This window comes from Neovison vison, chromosome 4 (assembly GCF_020171115.1).
Source record: "Neovison vison isolate M4711 chromosome 4, ASM_NN_V1, whole genome shotgun sequence".
Taxonomy (NCBI): Eukaryota; Metazoa; Chordata; class Mammalia; order Carnivora; family Mustelidae; genus Neogale; species Neogale vison.
Window position 1 is genome coordinate 49,281,515 of NC_058094.1, and position 12,173 is coordinate 49,293,687.

The 12,173-nt window shown below is 40.2% G+C and overlaps 1 protein-coding gene across 1 annotated transcript in view; it reads right to left on the bottom strand.

The window, feature by feature from the left end:
• Positions 1-877: 877 nt before the first annotated feature.
• Positions 878-12,173, bottom strand: part of ATP6V0D2 (ATPase H+ transporting V0 subunit d2) — a 45,141-nt gene continuing 33,845 nt past the window's right edge. Inside the window, exons 6-8 of the mRNA XM_044245370.1 lie at positions 4,876-5,052; positions 3,611-3,688; positions 878-1,369 (exon numbers count right to left, since the gene is read on the bottom strand). Of these exons, the coding sequence (XP_044101305.1) occupies positions 1,208-1,369; positions 3,611-3,688; positions 4,876-5,052 (417 nt within the window). The 3' untranslated portion in view covers positions 878-1,207. The remainder of the gene's footprint in view (positions 1,370-3,610; positions 3,689-4,875; positions 5,053-12,173) is intronic.

Consider the following 12,173-nt stretch of genomic DNA (forward strand, 5'->3'; position numbering starts at 1 on the left):
TCATTATATAGGTCATATATTTAAATCATAATCCATTTGAGTTATTTTTGTGAAGGGTATAAGATCTGTGTCTAGTGCCTTTTTTCTTCTTTTTTTGCATATGGATGCCCAGATGTTCCAGCACCATCTGTTGAAGGGACTATCTTTGGTCTATTGTATTGCTTTTGCTTCTTAGTCCAAGACCAATTGACTCTATTTATAGATGAGCATTTATTTTTTAACCAATCCACGAAGTTTTCACCTACTCTTCTTGCAAAAATAGTAACGTTGGTTAATGCATTGGATGGATATGAACATCAATCATTTCAAAAAGGAAAGTTGGGTCATGTTTTGGATCATAATTTCAGTTTAGTATGACAGCAAACTGATTGTAACCTCCGTCCTTCCATCGTCTCCGAGATTGATATGACTGACCTTGCTGGCCAGGTGGGGAGCCCTTTCTACCCAAGCATGTGGCTCCATCCTGAAAATGCTTGCTCAGCTAAACAGGATGCACTTGAAAAAGATGGAGGGGTATATGAGTACTTATATTTTATTTAAATTAAATCCTTTCTCATCCATTACTTTCTAACCTGTTTTCTTTTATTCCTTGGCCTATGCAATGGAGGTTTTCAACCTGGAGTCTGTGGACCGCTAGGTTGCACTTGAATGGATTTTAGAGGATCAACAGTACACACAACTCCACTTGTGTGTACATGCACTTTCTCTCTCTTTCTCAAAAAAATAAAATAAAATAAAATAAAATCTTAAAAAGAAAAGAAATACAATATTTTCAGTACACGTGGTCAATACTGGCCTCACACAACCCTGGATTTTTGTGGACCTAAGTGAAGGAAAAGTAAAGCAGATAGTAATTTGGGCCTGCGGAGAAGCAAGGGAAAGCAAGAATAAAATACTTTAATTAGATATAATTGTTAATACAACTAAACAAAAATAGGAAAAGTACCATAAGGTTAATTAGAACTAATGTCTAAGTTCTGGTAAAAGAGTGAGACATAAATGTGGAAAAAAATTTAAGACTGCTGGAAAAAAAAAAAAAGAATCACGTTGTTTCTGTTGGTTTACTATGTTCCTAGTGGATCTGCAACTCAGGAAGCTGCAGTGTGAATTATTTTTGTGTAACCCAGAGAATATAACACAATTTTTAATTTCCTTGGAACCTCTTCTTAATAATTAAGATGTTCTACATTGGAAGCCCCACACTGGCTTATAAAATTGGAATGTAACTGTTAATTTTAGTTCGATGTCTTTGTGAAATGCATTCTGCTATCCACACAATATTTCTCATTTCTTGTTCCTTCAGCTTTGCGTATGCATAAAACACGCCATAGTGGAACTGCCTGTTGAATGCCAGCACGTTCATTTGTACCTGAGGAAGGAAAAAACAATAAAGACCATCACTTATCAGGAGTGTACAACATTTACAAAATAATATTAAACTACAGACTGGCTTGTATTTGTACAGTGCTTATTTGTATTTAAATAGGCAATGACGGGGGTGCTCAGTGGGTTAAGCCTCTGCTTTCAGCTTAGGTCATGATCTCAGGGTCCTAGGATCCAACCACCTCATCGAGCTCTCTGCTCAGTGGGGAGCCTGCTTCCCCCTTTCTCTCTGCCTGTTGCTCTGCCTACTTGTGATCTTTCCCTCTCTGTCAAATAAATAGTAAAATGTTAAAAACAAACAAACAAACAAACAAACAGGCAATGCCCAAATTGGACCAAATACCGGAAAATGGTAGCAATTCATCAAGTTCTAAAGGGAACTTTAGTGTCACTCTACAGATAAAGATAGAAAATAGTAGTTTAAAAAGTAACTTTATAAAAAATAAGTAAAATAAAGTAGGTTTATAGAATCACTAGACAAACTCCAAATCTTCACAGCACTGCTAGCACAAAGATTCCTGGGAAAATCTAGTGTTTGTGTATGTATGTGTGGAACTTTGTAGTAAAAATATGGTTGGCTTCTAGCTAGTGGGCTTGCCTCATTTAGGTAAACCATTTTCCCTAGACCAAAACTTTGAAAATGTTAAAAAGGTTTGTAGGCTGCCTAACTCTCTTCCAGGGCAATGTCACAGGCCCCTGGAATTTGGAATGAGTGACATAATGAGCTTTCTTAGGATGCTTGGCAGCAATTTGACATTCGGTTAAATTTATGTTTTTGTTGTTTTTCTGCAGAAGGTAGAACAGTAAAAGACAACTTAAAAAAAAATTGTGTAGCTTTGGTGAGTGCTGTGAAGTGTGTAAACCTGGCGATTCACAGACCTGTACCCCTGGGGATAAAAATATATTATATGTTTATAAAAAATTAAAAATTAAAAAAAAATAAAAAAAATTGTGTAACTCATGTAAAGTCTGAAATGGAACAATTCTTTTATTCCATTCCATTTTGAAAAAAGGATGAGAGGTACTGCGTCCCTCCCGCAGTTCTGAAAGCGTCAAGCTAAGTATTCAGGAAGTGGAAGTCCTTGCTTTCACCAACAGACACTTATTTTTTCTGTGCAGGGCCACTTTCTTAACAGCCTTCTTTGAAGCAGTTGTGCAACAGTGTGAAATTTTAAAAATCTCCCTAATATATGGGATAAATTGCATTGTTTTTACTTCTTTGTATGACAAGCACTAGGGAGTTGTTTGAAGATGTCTGGAGTAGGACTTAGAGGAAGAGGCCTGAACTGCTTTCTGGAGCCAGTCCTACTCTAAATTTGGGTAAAATTTCAGGATTTTTTCTCAATCAACTGAAAGGGAAGGGCCAGTGGTTTTAAGGAAACGAATAAAACACACTAGAAAAATTCTTCAGATTGGAGAGACCTTATCTGGTATCCCCATCTCCCTCAAAAAAAGCCCTCTGTTGAATAGTTAATAGCCCAGGACTTGACTATAAATGGATTAAAGACTCTTCTGTTTTTCAGGTAAAGAGAATAGTCTAGACTCTCCAGATAGAATTCCATGCAAATAATTCCTAAGTGTTATAACTGTGTTCCTAAATTATATTATAACCGTAGACAAGTCCTTCTTAAGGGATGGATTAGGGTTAGATGCATATCACAGAGTATACACGATGAGGAGAATCCATATATGATCATAAGAATGTCCTACTTCTGATTCTTTAGTTAATTATGGAGTAGCTGCATTCTTTCCAGAGCTTTGCAATGTGTTCTGGATAAGACACACTGTGTTTTTGGCTAGGACAAGTCAACAGGAAGCCATCATATAGGAACCACTGGGCCTCCAAGGCAGAGAGACACTAATACCCATTTGGCTGTCAAATTGTGAATGTACTTAATCAGCTGAATTGATCAACTGAAACAAGAAGCCCCACCAGGGGCGCCTGGGTGGCTCAGTGGGTTAAGCCGCTGCCTTCGGCTCAGGTCATGATCTCAGAGTCCTGGGATCGAGTCCCGCATCGGGCTCTCTGCTCAGCAGGGAGCCTGCTTCCCCCTCTCTCTCTGCCTGCCTCTCTGCCTACTTGTGATTTCTCTCTGTCAAATAAATAAATAAAATCTTTAAAAAAAAAAAAAAAGAAGCCCCACCAAAAGAAAACCCAAAGTAAGAAACATCTAAAACTGAGAGTAAAAGCACACATAAGCTAATAGCATTTCCATTTATATCCTACCTCATGCTCATAAAACACGTCTTCCAATGTCTTTCCTCCACTGCCATCACCCACAGCCTCAAACAAAGGCTTGTATACCTAAAAAACAGAGGCTATTTTTAAACAGATTCTCATTTCTTATAAATCGGTATGAAGATGTTTTCCTAGCAATATAGAAATGATGTTTCTCTTCTCATCTCCCCAGAAGGACTGAATGTTTTCTTGTGAGATCTTTGGCCTCCTGAAAACAATACCAAAAAAAAAACCCAGATAAAAGAGTATGGATGGATATCTAGCCTACTGGCTTATTCAGGCCTACAGGGCAAGAGGCAAGAGCAAGTCTACTCTGGATATACTCGGATGAACTAATTTCTGCATTAGGTTCTTAGGGCTGGCTGGGCACATTATAGAGGATAAATGAATGCTTGTGGTTTAACCAGGATGGGTTCATGGGTTCTTTGAAATGACAGTTGATAAAATTCACATGGAATTTCAAGTGTGGAAGGAGTGGAAACTGGGGAGAAGCTCGAAATTTAATATTATGCTAAAAAGCCTCTTGTGATGACATAAGCTACTACAAAGATTTATGCAGTTTGCTGACTTCTCTTTCCCAGAAGGCTTCAGAAACCCATAAGAAAAGGTAAGAGTGTCATCCCAGTTCTGGAGAAGTTATCTGGAGGGCATCATGTCACCGTAAGTCAGAAGGAATGGAATCAGGGGATGAGCTGAGAAGCCGCAGGCTCTTAAAGAGAGCATTTGGATGTGGAGGAGGGGAACAGCACAGCAGCCCTCCTTTCATCCCCTGTTTCTGGCCCTGATTAAAGGGAATGGTAGAAACCAGTATGTCCATATTCTCCCTTGCATTTCAAGTAGACATCCTGTACCTGAGTGTGTCTACCCAATGGGTAAGGACTGCTGGGTCAGGCTCTTTTTTGTAACTTTGACATGAGCTCACATATCCAGAACACTGCACCAGTCCCTTGGGGAACTTGCTCTATGAAGCACTTCAAAAGACCTGCTCAAATGACTGCTCTTTGGAGATTTAAACAAGTACTTGCTTGGCAGGAACCTCAATAAGATAAAAAAAGAAAGAAAGAAAGAAAGAAAAAGAAAAACCCACATGGCTTGGAAATTTGAAGTACTTCTTTGGGAGAAGTTCTAGAATGACATTGCTTTCTACCTTAAGAACATAACTGCTTTAGAGAAGACATGTAAATTTAATGTGAGCTTCTAAAGAACGGGTAATGAAAAGTGAGAAATTCAGGGTGCCTGGTGTAGTTACGTACCCCATAATGCTCTGCTACTCTCCTCATCTGATCAAAGTCTTCTGCTTGAGCCAAAAGGCGCAACCCTTCAGGATAGAGCTTGCCACAGGTTGGGTAGAGGGTCTCCCGGTCATCTTTGCTCAGTTCAGTGCCAAAGGAGTTAAGAGTGATGATAAAAGCACGCCTGTCAGCCTCAAACTGAATTTGCAAGACATAAAATCAGTGAAATGTAACCATGTATGAAATGCTATAAACAGAACCCTAAGTAGACAAATTAATTTCCGCAGTGATTTGCTTTCCTTTCCAGATTTTTGTCTAATTATAATACAAACATGTGTTATTAATGTTCCCTTAGCCTTTTTTTTTAAAAACATTTTATTTCTTTATTTTGACAGAGAGAGAGAGAGAGAGCGCCAGCATGAGCAGGGGGAATGGTAGAGGGAGAAAGAGAAGCAGAATCCCCTGCTGAGCAGGAGAGGCTGGATCCCAGGAGCCTGGGATCGTGACCTGAACGGAAGGCAGCTGCTTAACCGACTGAGCCACCCAGGTGCCCCAACCCTTAATGGAGTAATTTTGCTGGCCAGAGAAGGACCACACAGTGTTAATGGTCCATGACTCTTGAAACCCCACTGAACTTTACCTCCCAGGCACTCTGCAATTAGTTACTCATGGATCTCTGTCACATAGGTCACTAGAATCTCAAATGTCTCTTCCATAAAAATGGGAATAGTACCTACTTGCTGGGGTCTGTCCAGGGATAGGACAAGATAAGTGGAAGTGCCTGGCAGGGTGTCTGGACCAAAGAGTGCGTGTTGTAAATGTTAACATCTCTTTCTGGTTCCTGATGTTAGGATTTTTTTTTTTTTTTTAACCTAATGAAGCTTTATGCTACTTACCATTTGTTTGTACTTTGGTGGTTTTGGTTTTCTTCTTGAAAGTCCTAGGTTGGATATCAATCAGTCTAACTGTGTAGCTCAGGATCATTTGGCCCAGGACAAGGTATCTTCCTCTCAGGCCTATCTCCTTACTTTTAAGGTGACAGGGCTGGACCTCATGCTCTCCCAGGTGGGTCACATATACTCAGGTCCTGTCTTTGTGCTGAGCACCACCGGGCACCTGCGCAACCAGCTCCAGGTCAGGCTGATTTCCTCTAACCACCCAGTTTTTCTTGAAATTTCTTACTATTTCTTTCAACTCCATGTTTCTTCTGTCTCTTGGTTCTCTTCCTACCTCCTCTGACCATACCTTCTTAGTCTGTCCTTCATGGGATCCTCTCTGCCTATCATGGGAGTTTCTCATAGTGTCCTTGAGCTGAGAAATTCTCCATCTACCTGAAACACCCTGCACTTACAGTATTTGAAAATCTGGAAATTATTTTTCTCCTTACTACACTGTAAAATCTTTGAGGGAAATCATGTCACTCTTGTTTATTGTTTATTTTTTTTCCAATTTATTTATTTTCAGAAAAACAGTATTCATTATTTTTTCACCACACCCAGTGCTCCATGCAATCCGTGCCCTCTATAATACTCACCACCTGGTACCCCAACCTCCCACCCCGCCACCTCTTCCAACCCCTCAGATTGTTTTTCAGAGTCCATAGTCTATCGTGGTTCACCTCCCCTTCCAATTTACCCCAACTCCCTTCTCCTCTCTAACGCCCCTTGTCCTCCATGCTATTTGTTATGCTCCACAAATAAGTGAAACCATATGATAATTGACTCTCTCTGCTTGATTTATTTCACTCAGCATAATCTCTTCCAGTCCCGTCCATGTTGCTACAAAAGTTGGGTATTCATCCTTTCTGCTGGAGGCATAATACTCCATAGTGTATATGGACCACATCTTCCTTATCCATTCATCCGTTGAAGGGCATCTTGGTTCTTTCCATAGTTTGGCGACCGTGGCCATTGCTGCTATAAACGTTGGGGTACAGATGGCCCTTCTTTTCATATTGTTTATTTTCTAATATCCAGTGCTTGAAATGTACAAAGACAACAACTATTTACTGAATCCAGTACAGTGATCTGTGATTCCACTACTTTCAAAATTCTCCAATATTCTCCATAATGTTGCTACTCAAGGTGTTTCTTGGATGGGTAGCTTTGATATCAGCTAGAAGCTTGTCAGACACGCAGTCTTGGGGTGGCTCTGCCGGTTAGGCGTCCCACCCTTGTTTTTGACTCAGGTCATGAGAAAAAGAAATGCAGAGTCTCAGGCCATTGTCTAGCCCTACTAAACCAGGGCTTGCATTTTAACAGGATTCCAAGGTTATTTGGACGCAAACAATAGCTGAAATAAATTGCTCTACTTTGATCAGCTTACTTTTGACGAATTAACAAATCCAGACTTGCCACAGATTTTACTGGAACTCTCTGGTTAGAACAGGTGTTTCCTATCAGGAGGGTGAGAGTTGGTTCCTTCTGATCCTTTGGACTGACCTCATGGCCAAGTATAGGTGACCCACAAGCAGGAAGAGACCTCATTTAGAAGCAAAGGCAGCCGCCTCTGGACATTGAATGTAACTGTCAGGAATTTTAGGCCTTCCAGGGACAGAAGAAATGCACGAGGGAGATTTCAAGGCAATCGGAAACCTTGAAATAAAAATTAGAGCAGGAGGACCAACAATAGAGTTAATTGTCCCACATGCCCTTTAATGTGCTTTCTAGTTCTAAGACGTTGGAGTTTTGTGTTTTTTTTCCCCCACTCCCCACCCCCCAAGTTTTATTGAGCAATCATTGACATGCACTGCTGTAGAAGATGTTAGGGTTTTCATGGGGAGCAGCAGGGTGGACTAGGCAGCATTGCAGACGTGCCGAGCAGCAGAGGCTGCTGTAGAGGAGGAAGGTGCATGAAGTTAAAGCATGACGCGTGGAGGAACGGTCTTGGGCAAAGCACTGGGAAAGCAGGTGAAGAAGTAGGCTGCACCGGGTACCTGGACAGGTAGTTGGGAAGAGAAAAGGCTTCATAGGCTATGCCAAGAGAGGACTTTGATTGATACAATAGGTTCTCTGAACTTGCCAACTTCATTTTCTTGTAAATACTTCTCTTTGCCTACAGTGTGTGTCCTTCCTGCCAGAAACCTCCATGTTGAAATCTTACGGGCACTGGAGGGTCCCATCAAATGCCATTTTCTTTCTTTTTTTTTTTTTTTTTTTAACAAAAAGCCCTTTTATTTCCTCCCCAATTTGATATGATTTCCTTTGAATTCCTATTATCCTTTAATTTCCTTTTTTACTATAACTGCCTGATGTATCTACCTTAGTAATTTTTTCTAGTCTGGAGGTTCTGTGCGTGTGTGTGTGTGTGTGTGTGTGTATTCTTGGTGAAAGGAGCTATAATCTTGAAATTGTAAAAGGGCTATGTTGTGTTTGACCATCCCTAAGCAGACAGTTTGACACAACATCTGATTATGGACGAGAGTAAATGGGTGGTATTCGATTTCACTTAAGCCCTCTCTGCCATTTATGGAGGGCTGGCTTCCTGTGTGGCACAGATGATGCCAGATGTCCTATGTCCTTTCACTCTTCCTTACACGCATTCATTTTGAAACCAAAACTTATTTTTTGTTATTGTTGCAAAAGTATACTGTTGACGTATTCAAAATCATTATCAGTTGCACGTGATCGAGTTGGGCTGATCAGGACACATTCTTGCCGGTTCATTATTGGAGGGCAGGAATACCTCGTGGGGGCAGTGGGTAGAGGGGCTGACGGCCGTGGAAGAGAGGGAAGAGAATGGGAATCGAACCTAGCCTTGCTAGCTCAGGAAGATGAAACACACTTATTCTAAGCTTTTTTTTCACTGTTTCGTTAAACATACAGGTTGTCAGAAGGGCAAAGACAAATAATAAAAGGCACAAAGGCAAACGTTAAACTGCAGTACACTTGTCTTGAACCTAAGTGAATTTCATTCTTTCTTTTTTTTTTTTCCATGTGAAGTCACAATCTTGTAATTAGGTCAAATTTTTGCATGCAAGGCCAGGTTAACAGTGCTCTCTTTTACCATACTGAGTTTTCTGAAGTATCCTGTCAACTAAGATTAAATAAGGACAGACACGGAAGAATTCTGTAACTGGAAGTGCGCTCCTGGGGCACGAGTAAAACGGGGGCTAATTACATGATCTGATAGATTTATGGAAATATGTCAATTTATTTATTTATTTTAAAAAATACATCAATTTATATAAATCTGACAGGTCTCTTCTGATCATATCATTAGAAACATCATAACTGCATGCTAGTGTAACAACGCTTTTACATAAAGATAGTTAAATGTCCTTTTATTTTTAACACAGCTTGACGAAAACCTAATCTAATGTGGTAATATCATGGGCACAGGAAAGGGATAATGGGAACACTGGGTATATAGTTTGATCAAACCCTTACAGGGATAAGGATTCTTCTAATACTGTGCTGTCCTTTCTACATTACTGAGGATTACAGAGACATAATTCTTACCTAGTTCTGATTTTTATAGCACATGCAATATGATCTTGCTCGTCAATTAGCACTTTAAAAGAAAAAAGATTTTATTTATTTGAGAGAGAGAGAGAGAGCACAAGCAGGGGGCATGGCGGGAGGAAAGGGAAAAGCAGGTTTCCCACTGAGCAGGGAGCCCAATGCAGGGCTGGATCCCAGGATCCTGGGATCATGACCCGAGGGGAAGGCAGATGCTTAACTGAGTCACCCGGGTGCCTCGAATTAGCACTTACTTTTATCCAAGAATTGTGAATGGTTAATGTAGAAGTTAATGTAGAGGTAATATAGTGGACAAACACAGAGGATCCAGAGGTAGGCTACCTGGGTTCAAATTCTGACGTTACCACTTATCAGCTATGTGTCCTCTGGCAAGTTACTAGCCTTCTTTGCACCTCAGTTGCCAGTTCTGAGAAATAGATACTAAACTCCCATGTTGTTGTGTTGTTTTTTAGATTTTCATTGTGCTGGTTTTTTTTTTTTTTTTAGATTTTTAAATTTATTCATTTGAGAGAGAGAGAGAGCACGAATGGGGGGAGGGTCAGAAGGAGAGGGAGAAGCAGGCTCCCAGGGAGCCTGATGTGGGACTTGATCCCGGGACTTGGGATCAGGACCTGAGTCGAAGGCAGATGCTTAACCAGTGGAGCCATCCAGGTGCCCTCATTGTGCTGCTTTGAAGTCCAAGTGAATTCAAGTATATAAAACAGCTAGGATATTATCTGGCACATAATAAATGTTAACTATTAATAGTGTCATTTTACATCTTCTGTAAGGTTATGAGTTTTGCCATAGCTCTTATTTCACGTATTTTGTACGTAAAAAGCACACAAGCCATTTCTAAACCACAGAAATTATGTCAGTAGAAATTACATTTTCAAGTCATAGATAATGTGGCTTCTTATAGGGTAGCTAGCAGTTAAAAATTTATGACAAGGAGAGTGCTTCATAGGGCCAGCAGGTCACTTATGTTATGTGATCAGAATGTCTGAAAGAGACTAGCTCACTTTCTGACATTTAGTATACCATAAAAAATGTTATTTATTTATCCATGCCTACTTCCTGTGTAATATAGATAAAGGCAAAAAAGATTTCTTGGAGTCTTCCAGTGATAAATTGTTACTTCAAGGACTGCTTTTGCTTGAAGAGTTTCAACAGGGCATAGCAAAGTATCTTTAACTGTAAAATTTTAATGATTAGATGTTTTGAAGGGAACTAATTTTATCATATGCAGCTTTAGAAATTAACTTAAAATATATGCAGATGAAGTTATTCAGGTTTTTTGTTTTTTCCTTTTTTTGCCTAAAGGGCAGCTCTTATCAGGCTTTTTCTTGAAATCAGAAGTCATTGAACTATTTAATCTACCTACCAATGAAGTCACTGTGACAGGTAATCTAATGATTAAAGACCTTATTTTTTTTTAAGATTTTATTTATTTATTTGACAGATAGAGATCACAAGTAGGCAGAGAGGCAGGCAGAGAGAGAGAGAGAGGAGGAAGCAGGCTCCCTGCAGAGCAGAGAGCCTGATGCGGGGGCTCGATTCCAGGACCCTGGGATCATGATCTGAGCTGAAGGCAGAGGCTTTAACCCACTGAGCAACCCAGGTGCCCCAATTAAGGACATTCTTTAGGCAAAACTTAGTTTCACAAGGGCAAAGCAAAGGGCTTTTTAAAAAGTCTACAATGGTGTCTGCCTCCCTGCTGCCCCTTATCCAAGTGAAGCCAGCAGAAGAGATTTGTATGAAACACAATACAGACTATGCCCAGGATATCCCCAGATCCTTCTGATCTCTAGCCTGAATCTCTGAGATCCACACATGCAAGCAAGACGATCTCTGAGCACAGATGAAATCTGTGATGATAAAGAAGAATTTAAAAGATTATAGCTTCAGTCAGAGAGGCAGGTTAGAAAGCAGTGGTGGCACCTGAAACCTAATGTAGTGAGCAGGCCATCTGTGAATCACCTAACCCAAAGAGTTTTCCTACCCAGAGCAGAACACTTGAGGATTGTTTGAGCCTCCTTTATTTTAGGATTTATATAAGGAACAAGGTCTACAGTGGACTTTGGTTCCACACTGTGTGAATTCCCAGCTTGCCCAATATTGGAGGGAAGTTGCGTTATTATTACAAGTCCTTATGGTCTACCAATTGCTCATAGTATACCCAAATTTTAACTAATTATAATCTACTTCGTTTATATTACATCAAAATGAATCATCATGACCAACCTACTATAAACATCATTCTTTTCTAATTTCAAAATTAGAATTTCTATGTAGAAAACTTAGAAAATGTCACTCTTAACTGAAGGCATCAAATGATATATATGATAAAATATGTTATTTTATTTTTATTTATTTATTAAAGATTTTATTTATTTATGTGACAGACAGAGATCACAAGTAGGCAGAGAGGCAGGCAGAGAGAGGGGGGGAAGCAGGCTCCCTCCTGAGCAGAGTCCCATGTGGGGCTTAATCCCAGAACCCTGAGATCATGACCTGAGCTGAAGGCAGAGGCTTCAACCCACTGAGCCACCCAGGTGCCCCTATTTTATTTTTAGATAAAGAAGCTTTTTAAAAATAATTATTTTTTATTTGAGAGAGAGACAAAGAGCATGAGAGAGAACAGGCATGGGCAGGGGGGTAGAAGGAGAGGGAGAATTAGGCTCCCTGCTGAGTGGGGAGCCCAACATGGGGCTTGACCCCAGGACCCAGGATCATGACCTGAGCCGAAGGCAGATGCTTAACTGACAGCCACAAAGGAACCCGCAGGAGCTTCTAACATAAAGGAGCTTCTAACATAAAGATATATAAGTACAATTATGTAAATGAAAAGTGTGTAAG